The sequence below is a fragment of the Barbatula barbatula genome (assembly GCF_947034865.1).
Source record: "Barbatula barbatula genome assembly, chromosome: 9".
In the NCBI taxonomy this organism is placed as follows: domain Eukaryota; kingdom Metazoa; phylum Chordata; class Actinopteri; order Cypriniformes; family Nemacheilidae; genus Barbatula; species Barbatula barbatula.
This window is the reverse complement of record NC_136772.1, coordinates 19720346-19741024: the sequence shown is the minus strand read 5'-3', so window position 1 is coordinate 19741024 and position 20679 is coordinate 19720346. Positions and strand designations below refer to the sequence as shown.

At 40.3% G+C, this 20679-nt stretch overlaps 1 protein-coding gene across 3 annotated transcripts; it reads left to right on the top strand.

Annotated features, from left to right (window-relative positions):
* The first annotated feature begins 75 nt into the window (after window positions 1–75).
* tmem198aa (transmembrane protein 198aa) lies at window positions 76–20406 on the top strand. 3 transcript variants are annotated; one of them, XM_079465056.1, is made up of 5 exons: window positions 76–411; window positions 11591–11858; window positions 15165–15740; window positions 17196–17440; window positions 18256–20406. In XM_079465056.1, exons 2-5 carry the CDS (start codon window positions 11690–11692, stop codon window positions 18406–18408), a joined length of 1143 nt encoding a protein of 380 aa, XP_079321182.1. In that variant the 5' UTR covers window positions 76–411; window positions 11591–11689; the 3' UTR covers window positions 18409–20406. The 3 variants fall into 3 exon arrangements, with proteins under 3 accessions (XP_079321182.1, XP_079321184.1, XP_079321183.1); XM_079465058.1 differs by having other exon boundaries at window positions 17688–20015; XM_079465057.1 differs by lacking the exon at window positions 76–411 and adding an exon at window positions 3469–3624.
* The last annotated feature ends 273 nt before the right edge of the window (window positions 20407–20679 follow it).

The window sequence follows — 20679 nt, the reverse complement described above, 5'->3', positions numbered from 1 at the left end:
CGCCCACCCCAACACCTCCCCCCGCCGCCTCCGGTTACCGCGCCACCCCCGCGCCCCAAGCAAATGGTACAGTCCAAAGACAGCGCATGGGAATCGAAATGAAAACACTGAGTTCCATCAGACACAGTACATTTGAAAGAGAGGAATTCAGAGGGTATCAGAAAAGCCACCATATAATGTGCGGAATCGTTTTAAAGGGTTCTTGACAAATGATGTGATGCAGTTCCACACTGGAGGGTTGACGTCCATACGTCTTTGCGTTAGATCCCAGTACACTCAATGAAAGACTGAAGCGTTGCACGCAACGGCTTCCGCTAACAAAGGATGTTAACTGTAACTGCCGCGTCGAAGCTTGAGTTAGCCGCGCTTCATTTATGAAAATAAAACTACTGATCTTGAGCTGCAACGACGGTGAGTCGTTCTTTTCATATGCATTATTTAACTCATACAATGTGCGCTTTCAAAGGATCAAAGTTTTAAAACCCTCAATGAATTCTTACAAAATGATATACAGAGTGTTTTTTTTGGTAACGTGTACTGTTAAACACAGGTAATGGTACTCGGGTTTGTCCAATCCTTTGTCTACATTGAGCGTTACGCAAAGGTAGGGATTTAAAATGCGGCATAGCATAGCAATACAAAAGTGCTTAAGAACACCGCCACCAATATTTTTAAGTCATTTGTACGTTTATAGCCTACGTGTTAATCTCTCAATGATTCTGGCAGCGCATCTCAGATGATGATGATGATGTTGTTGTTGTGCTATTGTTCCTGCTCAGCGTGTGCGTGCGCGTTCTTTTGTCTAACCGCGATGTAAACGCTGCATTGGATTGTGTTTTGCATTATTGTACATAAGAGAAGGCTACTCCACGTGTCATGGAAATAGCAGCATGCAACAATTACAATAGGGACTCTTGTATTTCGTGGTGATTTTGTAGAAATGTTATGTCACGAACACGTTGTCTGTCCACCGTGGAACGAGCTGAATTGATACGGTTGGAATGAATCACGTGTTCATCACGACTGAATGGTTTGTTTTGTATCATATTATTAATCCTTTACCAAAAAGTCACTAAAAAATATAGATTTTGTTACCTTAATCTTATTAAATGTGGGAATAGCGATGCATTTGCATTATTTCTGTATCTATTTACATGGTTTGAACATTTGATGTTGGTTTGTTTGCTTGCTTTTAGGTGTGGTTGTGTTTGTTTATGTTTTGTATACCTGTTGTAAGGTGTGATTGTGTTTGTTTATGTATTGTGTACGGTGTGATTGTGTTTGTTTTGTGTACTTGTTGTAAGGTGTGATTGTGTTTGTTTATGTTTTGTGTAAGGTGTGATTGTGTTGGTTTTGTGTACTTGTTGTAAGGTGTGATTGTGTTTGTTTATGTTTTGTGTAAGGTGTGATTGTGTAAAACAAAGGTGCGCATGTAAAGGCTTTATTTTAAGATTGGTTCATTGTTTCTAATAGATAGTTGTCAATCATTTGACGTGTAAATGGTGTAAATCAATAAAACACAAGTGTTGGCGTTAATGTTCTTTCTGCCGCCATGTTGCTTTTTTGGTGCCGTTGCCATGGTGAATCGTAATATCGGAGCTCCATTGATGATGGTTTTTTTTATACCCATGGTAAGCCTGCCCTGTGTCAATTGAACTAACTCAAATCAACTAAAAACTCAACGTTTCTGAGTAAACCAAGTTTGAGTTCAAGGTTTACCTAGAGTTGGTTAAACCTCCTTATTGAAACGGGCCCCTGCTCTCAGAAATGACAAAAGCTTTTGGAGTCTCGGCTGTTTTGAAACACGCTGCTTTAAACCCACCCCATTACCACAAAATATATTTTTAAAGATTGTATAATAAAAAATATGTAACACTTTTCAATAGGGTTCACATTAGGCAACACTAGTTTCCGGCATTGGTTGTTATGAATTAACAATGAATAATACACATACAATAAACTTGTTGTTACTTGTTCTTTATTTTACATCAAAAGATTTTTTTGTTAACATTAGTTTAATGCAAAATGTTCAAACATGAAGGGACAACAAACTGTTGTTTTTGTGTTACCTATACATTACTCAACATTATTAAATGGTTTAAAAATGTTGTTCTTGGAGTTTGTCAAAGTGATACTTCACCCAAAAATGACATTTCTGTCTTCATTTACTCACATTCGTGTTGTTTAAAATGTATAAATGTATTTGTTCTGATGAACCCAGAGAAAGATATTTGGAATAATGCTTATAAACAAACAGATCTCAACACTTATTGACTCCTGTTGTAGGATGTGGTGAGTAAATAATGGCAGGAATATTCAGTTTTGGGCGAATCCCTTTAACAAATATTAATTAAAATATGAATTTGTTGTCAAATGTTAACAGAAGATTTGGATTCATTCTTGTTGTATTTCGCTTCCTTTCTCTATGTATATACATTTTATGTAAATTATTTTTGGCCGGTTTCTAAAACTGAAATATTTCATATCTATTTTGGATCGGTCCAGGACAGTGTGGAGAAATTGTCAAGCTAGGCTTTTTCTGGCAGTCTTTTAATTGACTCTGCAGGGACAAATTCAGTCACCGAGGATGATTCTTTGTATGTGGGAAGAATGTCAATAATTAAAGATTAGCAATTAAGAATGATCTGCACTGCAGTTAGGTTTCCGACAGAGAACAGAGCTACAGTATTATTATTTAAACACGTCCATGTTTTTTTTCGGTGTCAGTGACATGTTACTAGACCTCAGTTGTTTACACACCGATCTCACTCTCATAGATGCCTAAAAGATTTAAAGATGAACTTGATTTTGCCATTTTACGAGCTGCAAGCACAGAACGAAAATGTCCTCAAGCTTACTTTTGACTCCCTTCACGATTTGATATTTATAAAAATGTGTAGGCCTGTACATGCACATTAAAAGCATAAAAGCTTTTATGGTGCTCAAATTTATCGAATTATTTTAGTGCCATTGAAAATGAATGTATTCTGAGTCAGACCACTGATTGTTGAACAATCCATTATGGAACATTATTGAACAAGACAAACAAATATGTTTTCAGAGATGTTTCACAAATCAAAAGCATAATCATGCATAACATGATTTGATGAGGAGAACATTATTAAGAGCAAATATTTCCCTCAGTCCAAGGCTTTCCCACACAGCTGCGGAGTCATAAAGTGTTATGATGAGGCACAGATATGTGAAACAATACAGTAACACATGGAAGGAGTTTAACATAACTGGTGTGTTGGGAAAAATGCGAGGAGACTAGTTGTACGAAAGCCAAACGCTGTGTTCTGTAATGATGGCAGTTATGTAATAATATATGTATGTAAGGAGCAGCAGAACCCCTTAGAGGTCCATGTCTAATTGAGTGAGTCTGTAGAAGGCCAAACATTGTGTATTTCATATGAGGCAGAGTGGGAGGGGAGGCTGGGCCAGAAACGGTGAGATAGCGGGGAGAACAGAAAGAGACGTGTGGAGAAGCACGTGGGTGGGTGCTGAAGAAAAAGTCGATGATAAATCCATTAATCCATTTCACCGCTCAACAGCTATAGTTCATCCATGTAGCTACTGTACATTTTAGTCGAAACTGGGCATTTCAAATCAGTCAAAAGCCACGTAAGTATTCATATCTCATTCTAAAACATTCTACTTTATTCCAAGATAAATTTGCTTTTTTGGTGCACGGTATTTAAGAAATTGTTTGCAATTCTATTTGTGACAATGTAGTTCTTACTATAACTGTTTCATTTGCATTGGTCTTTTGCGTTTGCTCTCCGTCCCTTTGTTTCGGGTAAGCACATGGGAATAAATATTAGCAGTTTGTAATTGTCTCATAACCACATCACTCATCTTTCTTCACGTTCGAAAGACTGTCTTCATCTAAGCCTGTACTCTTAATATGATACGGCAGAGCAGATGTTTGGTGACTCATGTAATGATACAAGAGCCAGGCAAAGCAGCCAGGCACTGATCCTCTGCCATGCCATTAAAATAAACGGTTCAAATTAGCACACCATCCTGTTTCTTGCCATCTTTACGAAAGCCGAGTATGTTGCTTTTGTTTGGCCAAGCAAGATTGTCTGAAGGAAATTATTTCTGTATAAGCCAGAACTGGAGTCATTTCATCATCTGTTTCTGCATTTAATGCACCTCTATTCCATAAAACATCATTTTGTCAGGCCAAGTCATATTCAAGCTTCATAATGGGTCGGCCATCATTTTCAGCAATAGATGACAGTAAAGCTTGTGGGCCCTGCTGTTTGTTTGCAGTCATTACAGTAGACTTGGCTCAGGACGAAGGTTTAATCTGAGTAAAGCCTAATTGGATCATCGCTCATCCCGTTCTGAAATGACAAGAGGACTCCCAAGGCATCAGTTCAAAGAAGGGAAACGGGCATTTACAGTACATCTTTTTTTGAGCATTGAGTTGTTTTAATCATGCCATCTGTGATATTGTCTTTAATTTCAACCTCAAAATCTCAGAGGTCTTCAGATTTAAGCAATAATCCAGCCCAGAGTGGAAAAACAAGATCTTTCTTCAATGCACAATGTCCATATATATATATATATATATATATATATATATGAGTTCTTTATCTACACTTCTCATTTTCTCAATGCGACTCTGTTCTTCCTGTCCATTCTGGACAGCAGCCTCTCTTCCCTCAGGCCTGCCTTTGCTTTATCCACTTCTGCTCCAGTGGATTGTCAGAGACTCAGTTTAAAGCCAAGCCAAGAATAGCTCAATAGATGCTCTGTATCATCCCCAAAAGCAGCCTGGGAAAATCACCAAAGCATTTGAAATAGACACAAAGTCGGTGTGCAGAGGTCAGCCGGTCCTTTGTATGAACGCTGTGTATGTATGTGTGCCCACATATTCATATGTTTCCCCCACACGTGCATTAGGACAGATGGAATGTGGAATGTAATTACGTTATGTAGTCACTGTTTTCTCATATTTACATACTAACGGCAGATTGTGACGGAGACTCGTCGAATACAGATCCACCGATAGCACAATCCCAGTGAAATGTCCTCACACTGAAACAATGAAACCACAGATGTAAATTAATTGTCGGATTAGAAGTGCGAAGTGCCACTGCACCCGTTTTCTTTTGTTATAGATCTTTGCCTGGCTGTGTTTATTGTTTGAAGTCACAGACCTCAAAGGCTCTCTTGTCTTAGCTTTAAAATGTGTTTAGAGGTGATCGCTCGGGGGCCTCTCAGCCGGATTTTGTGCCAAGAGCGTCATAGAGTGCTCTGTTAGACCCCATGTTGATGCAATGCACTTTCTTTGGAAAATGTGAGTGTTTTTGGTTGTATTGAACAGGGCTGAGTGTGTAATGGAGTAGGCCAGTTGTGCAAAGAAATCAGCTGCATTGGCTCCGATGTGGTAATTATGATGCTAATGATGATTGCGTTCATAATCACAAACATACACACACACACACACACACACACACACACACACACACACACACACACACACACACACACACAGAGCAGTCTGAAAGTAACAATTTACGTTGAAATGTATAACTGTATAGGATTATGATTTTGTGAAATTAAAAAATCTAAAGTAATTTTAAACTTTTTGTCATGAATGAAATTTTTTTTTGTCTAAAAAACGAAGTTTAGACTTTCATGCATACACTTTCAGATCAATGTTTATGAGGTTTAGAGAAACGTTTGCACTCAAGTCACCCAAAACTTTTCAACTTTAGTTTAGGCTTGTATGTTTTGTTAACACAATCATGTAATCATATTGCTTTATTAGAATGATCTTACCTTTTCTACAAGCATATAACTGTGTTTTACCTTTTTCTATAACTTTAATATTCCAGTTGTTCTCTCTCTCTCTCTCTCTCTCTCTCTCTCTCTCTCTCTCTCTCTCTCTCTCTCTCACACTCTCTCTCTCACACTCTCTCTCTCACACTCTCTCTCTCACACTCTCTCTCTCACACTCTCTCTCTCACACTCTCTCTCTCACACTCTCTCTCTCACACTCTCTCTCTCTCTCTCTCTCTCTCTCTCTCTCTCTCTCTCTCTCTCTCTCTCTCTCTCTCTCTCTCTCTCTGATGTTTGGAGAGCTGACAGACTGTTGCATTGGACCGTACAATCTCATCTCTGACTCAGAATCATAAAGCCAGTGGGTCAGTTGTTGGACAAGTTATTGTTTGGAACAGACAGCCTGTGGACAAACCCAAAACTCCCGGTGTGAAACACACCCAAGGCATGCATTGGTTTTCACATGACCATACAGATTACACGCAAACACCCATGACATTGATGATCTCATTCAGGTCAGCAGGAGAAAGCGAGTCCATTGCTAATGGAATTTGGAGCAGAAGCCCTCAACAAGATTAACAGGGTTTAGCGGGGCCATTGCCTTGTCCACTACATCACTCAGCCCAACCACATACACACACTTGCGTCCATCTCACAGAGGCGTAACACACTGTCACTGTTTTTTCACACTTTTTTTACACACTTGCCCCAGCCTCTCTGATTTTCTATACATCCTTCTGTTTGCTCTGGCAACCATCGCCAGGGAAACCTCAGCGATCGCGACCACAGCATAATGAAATACGGACTGTTGAGTCGGATGCTCCTTTATCTCCATTGCCCAAAACTCTCAGGTGCTATCTGCTCTTTTGCTCTAATTCCAAGCGTAAGAGGTTGTACAATGGACTGTACATTTCACCTGTCAGATACCTTCTTCTACACCTTCAAGTGCTCTGCAGGGAGTTGGTGAATGGAGTGTTGTTATTCAGCGTTTAGAGTGCAGTTGGATCACTGAGGACCTGTTCTGAATGACTGCTACTAGCAATGGACTTTAGGGGGTTTAATCATAAAAAATAAAGGTGGTGTAACTTTCAGAATTCAGAATTTTCTCTTTAATTTAAAGAGACTTCAGCATTCATATTGTTGTCTCCGTGTAAACTGTGACAAACAGTGAAAACGCAGAACTGTGACATCATGCACAGGCGCACTTTATATAAAAGTCCATAGAAATCATATAAAATCTCTGTAAAATCTAAACATTTTAAGTACGCAAACAAAACAATAGGGAATAAAAAACAATGCAGCTGCCAGAAGATAAGTCCATGGGCATCTCTCCATTTCTGTGTTACCTTTGGCAATCATTTGTTAATTCCTTCTAATAATGGAGTGCTGCTGAATTAAATCTTTTCAATATCTGTAATTATATATTTAAAGGATTTGTGCAGTCCATTATCACTCCTTCACGTCTAAAAACCCACCGATTGTGTAGCCTGTATTAGGCGTACTATTGTCTTGCATAGTTAAGTCATTATTATACTTTTCACTTTTGTCCATCTATGATTAGGTGTGAGCTTTAGTCTTAATCCTGTGCCAGAGATGGTGCAACGGGTATAAATGCAACCTAGGAAGGCACATTGTATGTACAGATTACACCAAATAAAATCTGTAAGAATAGGGCACAATATACTGTATTAATATAAAGGAATTTTCTGTATTCTTTTTTTACAGTTATTTTACATTTTGCAATTACATTTTAGCATTAACGAAAATGTCCGCAAAATAAAGTAAAATGTACCGGTTATTTTCTGCCAGTACTTAATCCGTTTTTTTACGGGATTCTTTTTACATTGATAGTCTTACGACTGGGTATATGTCCAGCTGGTTCAACGTAAAAAAAACTTTTCCACCATCGTGCACCGTTTTAAGCATGGTCTGAAATGGTTACAGTTATGTTTTCATGTGAGCCTGGTTCAATGCAGCATGGTTACAAACTATTCTAGGCTCGGAATCGTGCTTACACGATTTCCGTTATCAGCCCTGCGAAGGAAAATGAAACCATTTACGTACCAGCTAGCAGCGATCGGCACGGAGTGAAACGGTTAAGCAACGAAAACAATTTGACGCGATAGTTGATAAGCGCTCTAAGTGTCAAGTCATGGAAGATATTAAAATTTGAATGATTTCTGATCCTAATTCCTGTTCATTCACACCTGAACAGCTTATCACATTTGGTTGTGGATTGTCAATAAAGAGTTGAGCCAACTTTATTGAATCCGACTGCGTGATGCGTGTTCAGGAACACCAGGCGCCTCGTGTGTCATGTTGTGGTGGTTGTGGTATAGATCTGGGCTACCTTTGCAATGTGTGATTTTCCAATAGGGTTAGCTCTGAAACTGGAGACCAATTCAGAACACAGTCACTCTCTATTGCATTTGTGCTCTTAAGCAAGGCACGTCACACGAGGAGGCCTGCTGCAGAGATGATCCCCAGGGGCTGTATTGAAACCCATCACATTGTCTGCTTTTGTTCGGCTGGACGGCTGTTTAAATCGATCCATTATAATGAACATTACACATACATACTCATGTGTAACGTATACGTATACACACGGGTCCGGCTGAATTCGGTTGATATTGTCTCTCTGCTGCCTTTTTGACATTAAATATTCATGCAATGTCGCAAGCTCAATGGATGCTTTTGTTCTACATCATGACTGACATGTGCACCTGAGGCAGACGAGGATGCGTTGCCCACGATCTGAACAGCACAGAGATGTGCGAAAGGGGCGATCAGGATTCAGGAGAACAACAGAGGGATTTTTGGTGACTGAAACAGATTTTTTCTTGCTTGAGAGAGAGCGAGAGCTGGTGTTGAATAACGCACGTTGCATTATGTTACCTGAAAGTATTGTTTTCAGTTCCATTCCTGTAGTGAGATTTCATAAGTGTTATCTCTTTGTCCCCTCCATCATCCAAGTAATGCACATCTCACCCGAGTGCATAGAATTGTTGTGGATTGTTGCAATAGAATTGATTTTGTTTTGCTGCTTGTAACCTGAGCCTGTTGAACTGTGTGCTTCAAGTTTACTCATGCATGGATGAAGCAAACATGGCTTAATAAAAGGAGCTCTCTCTATGATGACTCTTTTTTCTCTCTATCGGCCTTATGCTTTCCATATCTTTCTCTGTCTCTCTTAACCAGGCTTTCCCAAGTGGGCCAAGTTGTTATTTGCACGTCTTGGGAGCAGGAGGGGAGGGGTTTGCTTAAGGGGAGAAATAATTCTCGAGCCTTGGAAAAAAACTACAAGGCAGAAACATTGATTGGTTCTCATGCTGTTACCATGGTGGCAGGTCGGTCTCCTCATCTCAACCAAATGGCGTATAACTACTAGCATGCCACAGTACCCGTGTTGTCATGACAACAGACAGGAAGTGAGACATTGTGTTATATATATGTTTTTGATATTCTTTTTATAAAGCATATACTGTATATGTGCTACATAATTTTACATATTTTGCATCATATTAATATAATAAATACAATTAAATATGCCTTTTAGTTGCATTTTTTTGCTGCAGAATAAATCTGTTATTTTCTCATCAAACAACAGCCATCTTGCACTTCCTTAACGACTTTTGGCAATTAAAATGTTTAGCATCACATCCAATTTAAAGCCACCTCAAGCCTTCTGTGGCAGAGCTGAAATACTTGTCTACACAACTCTGAAGGTTTGCTGGATGGTTACAGTTTATGCCCACTATAATAAATAGGTTAATAAGCTTTGTAGTCTGTCAGCAAACTTCCATTGTTTTGTCTATAGAGAATATATATATATATATATATATATTATGTTTTAGATTTCAGTTGCTTTTGGTGTGTTTTGTACCATATATTTTAATAATAGCATACATTTCTTAATCTAGTGAGATATCTGAATCACAGAGGTTGCCGTCAAATAAAAGAACTGGAAAAATCTTCTCATTAAACATGACGTTATTCCCTCTTTAACCATACTGTAACACATGTTTTGGTGGAGGTTTTTGTTGTAACTTTAATTTTCCCTGGAGCAAGGAAAATCTCACTGACAGACAGATTAAGTCTTTTGTGGGCAGAGGTTTTGTAATCTGTTTTAAAATCTAATTTATTTTTCTGAAACATGTTATGTTCTGTCTTCCAGGTTCGTGCATTTAAATACTTTGAATACTGTTTCTTCAAAGCTCACACTAGCAAATATTGACTTTTCAATAAGGGAAATGTGCACAGTGTGATACGTTTTAAAGCAATTAGATCTCTGCAATCAGTGCAAACATTCCACTGTGAGATACAGTATCGCCAGTCTCAGTTTTGGATTACAAGTGCTTACTAAAGTTTTGCCTTAAGCTTTAACCAAAATATTCAAATTCTCTCATTTACTTGCCATCCCCAATGTATATGCGTAAATTTTTTATACATATTCAAATATCAATTCTTTCGGTTCGCACACTGGACCCAACATGATGAACCTCAGAAATGCAACTAAATCCGTAGGTTAAATGTAAATTTGGGATAAAAATCTGAAGACGATAGAGTGAAAATATTCATATTTTTTGTTTATTTACATAAATTGAAACAAAAAAACAAGTAAATCCAAGTACTAAATTCAATTATGGTTACTTTCAATATCATTGGCTTTTGCATCTTGCGAAGAAATGTATGACAAGAAGTCACAAGACATTCCGAGAACCACTAAAATTGAAAAATTATTGATGTCTTGCCTAATTTGAATTGACACAATGGAGTTGTTTGGATAACTTTTTTGGAGCTTTTAGATGTGATAATTTGAGACAAATGTAATTTTTGGAGGAACTATTTCTTAAAAGGTCCAGTTTATGAAATTTAGCAGCATCTAGCGGTGAGGTTGTAAATGACAACCAACGGCTCAACCATCCCTTTCGAAGCACTACGGTGGCTTACACAGGAAAACTCACGTTTTTCCCTTCTTTGCCGAAGGAGATACAATTTTTATGAAGCATGCTTTATAGAGCACTTAGGGACACTTTTAGAAACAACATGGTGAATTCCATGCAAGGGGTACCCTGCGGTGTATGTAGATAGAATAGCTCATTGTAAGGTAATTAAAACAAGACGCTTCATTATATAAGGTCTTTATACACCTCTGAAGACATGAACATGAAAGTTATTTATATTATATTGCATTTCACTAGTTCGCCTGCTCATTCAGGCTAGATAACTGGGTTGCTGTCCTTGTAGGGGGCTCGAACCCGAGGCTCGGGCTCGAGCTTCCCCCCTGTAATAGAACTGCACAGAGGAAGAATAAGAGCAAGGTATGAGGAGATGGGGAGGAAGAGGGATGCCAAAAGAACTAGTGCTTGGGCAGCATGGAGACTGCCGCTTATATACGCCCTTAATGATGATGGACAGGACTGAATGTTTGTGCTTGTCCTGAACATACGTTTAGAACTTCATATCTGTCAATTGATCCTCCAAAATATTACATACTGGACCTTTAAGGCCTTGTTCATGTTTTTGCGTTGGCAGAATTGATCATGTTGTGATATTTTAGTATATTAATGACACACATTTTACTTTTTTTAAATGTCAGTTTAGTGTGTATTTGGTAAAGTAGTCAAAACATTTCTTTCTGTGTAATGGCGTTTGACAGCAGACGTCTGATGTTGTCACAGAAAGTTGAATGTCTACATTTGATCAGCGTGTTTATTTTGACAAGCAGTGTGTGACTATCATTGACATTCATGAATGAATATCTCCTCACTTTTTCTCTTGTCTGTTTCAACAGGTCAGTCGTTTTGGATGGGAACGTTCTCTGCACGCTCTGTTATGACCCCGCTCATCCTCTGTCTAAGTCTCCCGTAGAAACACATAATACACTGCCAACATGACATCTACTGCCCAGATTCTGGCCTTTAAGCTCTCCCCACCCGCTCAGGATGGGAGTCCAGGCCGTCTGTTCAGCTGTGATGAGGAGATTGAACGGCGTTACGAGGTGGTCCCGTCTGTCGTCTGCTCCATGTGCTGCCTCTTTGGCATCATCTACTGCTTCTTCGGTAGGTAGCTGGGGCATGGATTGTAGACTGATCATATTAGTGTACTGATAGTTGATCACTCGGATTTGGAGAAACTTGAAAGGGATAATTTGCCCAAAAATGAAAATTCTGCCGTCATTTACCCACATTCGAATGTGTATACATTTCTTTGTTCTGATGAGCGTAGAGAAAGATATTTGGAATAATACTTATAACCAAACAGATTTCACCCATTGACTACCATAGTAGGAAAAAAACAATGGTAGTCAGAAATGCAGGAGAACTGTATGCTGTCCTACATTCTTCAAAATATCTTCTTTTGTGTTCTACAGAATGATAAAGTAATTTTTCCTACTATGGGAGTCAATGGGTTTTGAGATCTGTTTGTTATAAGCATTATTCCAAATATCTTTCTATGTGTACATCAGAACAAAGAAATGTATACACATTTGGAACAACTCGAATGTGAGCAAATTATGACAGAATTTAAATTTTTGGGTGAAGTATCACTTTGAGCATAATTATTTCAACAAGTTCTGTAATGATCTTATAACAGGGACATCTTGCACCTATTCTCTTCTCGATGGGACACCAGTTGCAGTTCTTACTCACTTGGTGCTCTAGCCATAATAAATCACCAAAGGGAAAAACACAACCTGGCCAATTGGTAGTTGAAGAATTGTGAGATAACAGAGGGATGCTAGGTAGATGGTATATGACAAAAATCTATGTATATTTAAATTGAACTCTTCTCTTTAAATCCATGGGTATGTCATTGCCTCATTATCACAACGTTGTATCAGTTGGTGTTGTTTATAGCCAAATGTAATTCTGATAATAACCGTCTAAATGTGACAAGCCGACAAGGGTGACAAATCTCTGTCCCTCTCTATTAGATAAGCTTTATCAGTCTCACTTGACTGTGAAATTTGCTTTCAGTGCCTATTACTTGCCAAGAGAGAGAGACGGTGAGGGTGAGAGAGTGAGAATCTCAACTGTGACAAACAGCATGCCATCTTCACTTTGTTCAAGCTCTGATTTGTGTCAAATCATAACAAAAGAGATTTTGACAATTCATCAGTTAAAATAACTTTTGCTGCATTCACACCAAACGTGAATTAAGCTATTTGCACGAGTAAATAACACACAAAGTCAACGCAAAGACGGAAATTCGCACCAGGCAATTAATGCCGGCTCACCATCGGGATGTCTGTCAGCCATAAGCGGCCCAACCCCACTGCGAGTAACAAAGAGCGAGGAACGTGATGCATCACGTTTAGTGTGAACACAGCATTACATTGTAATTTTAATAAAGGGAAATTGGTGGACAATGACAATTCTGACATGAGTTACTCACCCTCGGTGGCTGGGAGTGCGGTCCGTCTCGGCATTCGATCCAGTTCGCCAGACCTCCGCCGGGCTTCGGGCATCCTCTTACCTCAGCAGAGGCAGGGATGTTCCCGTGCTCCAGGCCGGGGCTGCCACCCCTCTGGCGAAGGCGATCGAACCGTCCCCTCGGCCGAGATGTCCAGTGGCTTCTACAGCCGCACTTCATCATCCCCAAAACCAGGGGTCGCTGCATACCTTGAGCAGCACCTTGCAAGGGTGCCGTTCAGGAGGCGCAGAAGCGCGTTCTGGTGTCTGTCAGATGCCAGGAGTGGTTCATGACAACTGACCACATACTCTCATGTCCAGTCTCCCTCGGCACTGTCGAGGGGCTGGCATGTCAGTAACGGGTCAGCCGGGAAAAAGAACAGCTCTCCCTGGCGCGGAGCTCCCCTTTTCCCAGTTATTACATATAGCTCTAACCGGACCTAGTGCCCCACACGTAGTAACCCCCCACTAGGGTGGTTCCGTCTGAGATGTCGTCATGAGATGGTTCCCCTCGTGGCAACCCATGACCTCCCCCAGGTGGACATCCACCTTGCGGCATTCCGCTCTTACCTCCCATGAGTTCTCCCCTATTTGGTGAGTCCATGTTGGTGTCTCCACTTTATTCCCCCCTATGGGGGGAAGTGGTCTCCGTAGCGCACGTCCACATTGAGGGAACAGCGCTTACCCAGTAGCCCTACGGTACTGGACGGCTTCTCGCTTAGAGAAACAAGGCCTCCGTCTGTGGTGGCCGAGGGCAGGGGCTACTCATCTTTGCCAAAAGCTCTGGGAGCCCCTGCCTGCCCACTGGAAGGTTACAAATTTTGCGATAGCGCTCACGTGTGGCTCGCCCAGGCCGGTCAACGTCGCTTCGCTAGAGATTGTGACGCGGCCTAGTGCTGTGGCGTTTTCAATAGGAACCCCATCTGTGGGTTCGACACAACGTCGAGAGACCGACAGAAAGGGAACGTCTCGGTTACGTATGTAACCTCTGTTCCCTGATAGAGGGAACGAGACGTTGTGTCCCTCATGCCACAACACTAGCCATCCGCTGCATCAGTTGTGAGATGCTCTCAGGCTCCTCAGCACAAAAGGTAAATGAATGAGCACGCCGGCTCCCCTTTTATACCCGGATATCCGGGGGCGGAGCCCGGCATGCAAATTTCATTCGCCAATTTCATTGGCCTTTTCAAAATAGTCAGAAGATGATAGGTTCTCAGGGGCGAACCCCATCTGTCGGTTCGACACAACGTCTCGTTCCCTCCATCAGGAAACAGAGGTTACATATGTAACCGAGACGTTTACCTTTAAGCTCAGGCATTCCACCCTGTTACTCAAATTATTGTAGAAAACAAATTCTAATATAATCTTAAATCTTTACTTTTATGAAACAAACTTATCAGAAACTACAAACCAGCTTTTGGTTCTAATTTAGCTGGCCCTACTGAATGAGGTTTTTGATGTAGTTTGCCTGATAGCACACAAATATTCTTGGAGACGTCTTTTAGACATCTGCATTTAAGGTGTTTGCTTAGCCGGGATATGTCTCTGAGACGTTTCCGGTCAGATATCATATTTAAAGGATGTCTGTAAGATGTTTATGATTTTAAATGTAACTGTTTTTCTAAGATGTTTATCAGATGATTTTTACACTGCATATTTTAAATAAGCAAAATAAAAATGTACTTTGGTCAGACCTTCTATAATGACACTTTTTACTGTACGGTTATGCAAATCATTAAATTTTTTGTAACCTTTTGATGGGAAAAAACTGCAACAGAACTGCACAGACCATCAACACCTCTTACCCCACGCATACTGTATTTCTCCAAACATGCTGTTTATCCCTGGGGCTCTAAGTGGAGTTGTTTTAGAAATGATTGACTGCATTTTCAACCACTTTTTTCACCTCTTCTCCTGTCTTAACCTTTTTTCCTCCTATTTCTACTTTTGTAGGGTACCGGTGCTTCAAAGCTGTAATGTTCCTCACGGGTCTAATGTTTGGCTCCATCGTCATCTTCATGCTCTGCTATAAGGAGAGAGTCATGGATACTCAGCTCAGCGTGGAGGCTAGCGTGGGCATAGGCCTCGGTATCGGCACCCTGTGTGGCTTGGTGACTATGCTGGTTCGCAGCGTGGGGCTCTTCATGGTTGGACTTCTTTTGGGCTTACTTGTGGCCCTGGCCTCTCTGGTGGTTCTGGAGGAGTTTTACCACACGAGGACAGTGTGGCTTCCCTTGGGTGTGCTGCTGGGTTCGGGCATGCTATTTGCTGTGCTGACGTTACAATGGCAGCGCTGTTTCACCACTCTCTCCACCGCTGTCTTCGGATCGGCTGTGATAACTGTAACTGTGGATTATTTTGTCGAGCTGTTCGCTTTGACGCGGTACATCTTCGAGAGGGTGAAGGTGGACCCGCCTCGCCCCGTGTGTTGGTACACATGGGTGGTTATGGGAGTTTGGCCCGTGCTGGCGCTGCTGGGTGTTCTGATTCAGTGGAAGGTCACAGCTGAAGGATATTCACACACAGAAGGTAAGCTGGCAACTGCATGGCAATTTAATGTCATGAGGGACAAAAAAGGTTGGATTTTCAATAACTTTTGTAATTCAAATGGTTTCAACATTTATGCCAAACCGATATAATATTATGAATAATGTGTCTATAGACCACTTCACAAGATGTAGCCTGATTACTGATTCAGAGACACTTCCAGCTTAATATTAAGATATTTGTTTAACATTTTGATTATCTTGTTCAAACATTTGTGAAGTGTTTAAAAACTCAAACAGAACCAGCGTTGGAGCAATGTTGCTTATGTTTTCTGAAGTGGTCTATACTATCTAAAAATGTAAAACATTCTTATTTATTATAGTCTTCTGCTAAAGAGAAAACATCTCGAGGATGTAGGACCATCATGAGGGGTAAAACAAAGACAGCATTTTATTTTTAAGATAACTGCCCCTTTAAGGCAATGGCCTTCCCTGTCTTTATTAATTTTGGAACAATGCACATTGTGAAAAGCACTACATAAATAATATTGAATTGAATCATTTTAAAACCTACCAGTTGTATATCCAATGTGTTTTTGGAATGATAAGCAGTGGTTTATGGCATCGTTCTATTTATGGGTGTCCTAGTTAATTACACGCTGTAGTGGTTATTCTATGGGGAACAAACAATCTCATCTGTGTCCTGTAAACTGCTTCACTGTCCAAAGGCCTGACATTCATCACCATAGAAAGCGACCAGTGACAAGTCCAGAAGGGCAAGAAAGTATGCTTGAAATGTTCATGTTTTTAATATCGTTCTAGGGTGACCTATATGTAAGACCACACTGAATTGTGGGTAGTTAATTATAGAATGATCGGTAAGGATAGTTTCACCAGACGTCCTTGAGCTGTCTCTTTAAAAGTATACATCCATACTATACTTTTCCTTTTTAAGTCCAATGCTAAAAAAAGCACACTTAAACATTCAGAGTTAAACTGTGCATTGGGAAAACAAGCTGTGCTGGGGTGGTTGCCATGGCTACAAGCTTGGCGGACTGGGGGAGGGGCTGTGTTAAGGAAGAGACAGAATAATAGAGGCAAAAGGAGGAGGGTTTGTTACGGGGAAAGAGAGATCATTACACAAATTCCCTGACAGATGGGCTACGAAGCTGTTGAGGCCCAACAGAGTGACTGAATAGGCAGAAATAATCAGTCTGTTTTTAATAATGACAGAGAACAGAACGTCGATTTAGCCGTGTGGCAGAGCAGAATGTGTCACAACACTCAATGGTTTGTTTGGCAGCTTGGCTTCGGACCATTATCTGACGGATCCAGTCAATGCACTTTTCCTAGCGCATTTGCCTGAAAATGGGTTGTGTTAGACCGTGTGAACGTGTGCAGTGGACATGTTTCCCATTTTAACAGCGTTCCTGTTTATGGCTGTGGGGAAATGTGCCGTCTCGGCCCTTTTAATTCCTTCCTTCTCTCTCTCATAAAGTCTTCATCAGTCACCAGCAAAGGCGAGTGCAGCTAATGCGAATCCGTCAGAAGGAAGAGAGGAGCGAGTGTAGGAAAAAGAAGAAAAAGCCACAGAAACAACCTCCGCCGCAGCAGAAGTACCACCACCCCCCGCAGTCCAACCCTCATCCCCCCAACCCCCCACCCAAAGTCCAACGGCCAGAACCCACACACCGCCGGAAACCAAACACCATTCGCCGCTTCGATGGAGATGTACTTTCTCCGGTAAGTTTAGTCAAAGGTCTTGTAGGGAAGTTGCTGCACTCCACCACCATCTTTGAAACACCCCTTGGCTTTTTCAGCCATATCAAGACCAAAGTCCTATCTACTTGAATGGGGAGGAGTGACATCTCTACAATCACTGACTAAAATGACAATTAAATTACATATTTCCATTAGGCTACACTAAAACTTCCATTTCAGTAACTTCTAGTTTCAAATCAATATGTTTGTCAAAAACATGTTTTTCTAGGTATTTTGAGCTACTGTGCATTCACACTGGCAAGTGCCAAGAGCCCCTCACCAGACAGTCTGATTATTGGCTTTTTGTAAAGGAAGGCGGGACTATCTCCATAGAGAGGCCATATTGAATGTTGTGTCCCCCCATTCATAATAATAGCAGTGACGTGTCTTCTATGGTAACATCTGTCCCTCTGCATCTGTTTCCAACTGTGATGTGGACACTTTATTCTGGAGTTAAGTCAAAACTTGCTTTATAATTCTTTTCTAATTTACCCAAGATTGTACAATAAATCAATTCAGTGCCATTCAGTTCAATTCATACACTACTGGCCAAAAGTTTTATCGCTTGATTGAAATGCTTCTCAGGGTCATAAGAATATTTTAGCCTGAAGTAGCATTTTTGAAGACAAATATATTCAATTACCACTTAAGAAAAAGTGAAATATTTAAGTAATACTTATAATGAATGATTAGATGACCCAAACTTTTAAATGCTGTATGTCCTTTATTGAGTCTTTTTCACGTGACTGTTTAAATGATTAAAAAATGACAAAAAACTGAATCTGTCTCTCATCTAGAGTTACATCCAGAACTTCCGTGACAGACGTGTGGACAGGAGAGGATACTCTCACGACAGGTTGATTGGTGGCTCGCACGTTGTAGATCTGGACTACGACTATGGCTCCCAAGTGCCCCTGACAGCCCATACAGGCCCTGCTGTAAGAGGTTGACCACGTTCTCTCCGACTGAACAGCGGCACCAGCCAGCAACAAGTTTCGGCCGGATAGAATCCAGAGCATGCAGTTACTTTAACCGTCGGGATTGCAGAAGGGACTTCCATCCCCGAATCGATTTGCTGTGATCCCATGCTTTTATTTGTTAAGTGTATGTATAATGCCACAGAGGTTGAAGCAAATGGATCGTTTACCTACAACACTGCCTAGTAGGACTCCTGCACTTAGCTTCATTCGATATTGCCGATGATGGGTGTGTGTGTGTGTCTGCTCCTCTGAGGCACTTCTGCCCATCATCGAAAAAGAATGGTCTGATTATTACAGAAGCCATTTTCAAAAAGACGCAAAATGTTTAATCTGAGCATGGGACCAAATACGGCGTTGACTTTTACGCGAATAAGCTGCCATAAAGCATGCACGGGTTGTCTGCCAGACAAACTGTTCATTAATCTTAATTCAGACTGTATTCCTCCTATTCATTTATGACCCGTTTCGGGTGAATTTCATGTTTACAGCACAGACAGGGAAGAACGTACTGTTTTATAATTGTTTGAACGGCTTTATCTGCTCTGTGTCATACACCAATTCTGTCAGACCATATACGGTGAAAACAATCTCAGTTCAGTCTGAGCCGATCGCTGAAACCACTATTGCACAAATAATGAAACGTCTTTGTGTTTATCTTCATCGGCCAAGGCATGTGGAGATAAAGTGCCATTTATTTGAGATGTAGAGATGCATTGCTTTCATATTTTAAATCCATTTTTAGTTATATCCGTTTAAGGCTTAATTATAAGTGACTGTTTGGGTGGCTACCGGTTAAATCTCAGGAGCCGCGGAAGCCTGGGGAGCCCTAGCGATGTTGCTGAACACTAAATGGTTTGTATGGATGCTTTAAAAGTGTCCTTGTGTACCGTGGGACAGTTTTAAAAGTGACTATGAGATTAAAGGACGACGTCTAAGGAGGATGGAGAGGATTTATGATGGACTTCCCACAGTAAAGGATGTTGTGTCATTTTGTTTGTGGTTAGAATGAAACGTAGGGAGAAGGGGAGTGAAATGGAGGGTTTGAATGTGTATGCAGTCCTGAGCAGTGTGAGTTTCTTTTTTATTTTACTTGAGTTGAGTCTTTATTTCAGATTTTTCTTTATTTTTAGGTGCAGGGCGATGTCATACCCAGTTTCTCCTTCGTGTTTATCAGGTCTGTAAGAGTGATGAAAAATGTTGTCTGATCTCTTTCTCACTCTGCAGTAGTGAAAGGGCTCAACGGCGTCCATTCCTCTGTTTACTGCGTCTTTTAAAATGACTGCTTGGCTCTCTTGTAAATTTTTGTACATGTCTGGTTGTATATACGTTTACATTCCATTCTTTATTGCTAGTGTTTTGACTAAATTTTCTAATCAGTGGTTACATCTGTGTGCTGAAAAATTGTCATTGACAAATCTGTCATTGATAGTCATTTTCAATTATAATTTATTTCTAATTTATTAGATAAGAACTTAAAGTGGAGCCCTGTATGTAATTACATTGATGTATACCGTTATTATTATTATTCCCAAGCATGTATTTTACAGAACTGATAAACCATAAATGTTGTGCTCCTGAAGTCGAATTTTGTGTGTGTATTTGTCCATATACCACGTAACACCCTGCTGTTGAGAAGAGAAAATGGTCTTTTTGATGGTGGTGTAGATGCTATTAAGGGTCAGGGTGAAACATTACATTTTGTGAGCTGGCGGGCATGCGCTAGCAATGAAGACAAAACATGCTCTAGTAGCTCTGTGATGCACAGCATAATTTACCGTTTTAAAAATAAATGTGCGTTTCTCTGCAGGGGTAGAACTCATTTATACAGTGAGAAATGAAAAATCACATTAATATGGCTCACAGTTGTGTCATTACATTGCAAATTAATAGAAAGAGCTACAATGTGGGTTCAGCTATGTGATTTCATAATTTTTACATAATTTCTAAAATATACAGTTTTTCAGATCCAAAAATAATGATTTGTCCTCTATTTATTTCACATCTTTTAAGCAGCCGTTTTATACAGTATGTTGGAAGTCAATTATTTAAATACAGATTTAACGGTAAAGCTTTATAATAAGGATTTGTAGTTTACACAGTGTTGAACAGTAAATAGTTTCACTGCATTTATACAATTTTGGTTTATATATTAATTTCCACATTTAGGCCACTAATACAATAACAATATGGTATCCACGGTAACAAGTGAATGCATTAAGAACTATCATAAATGACCAATCA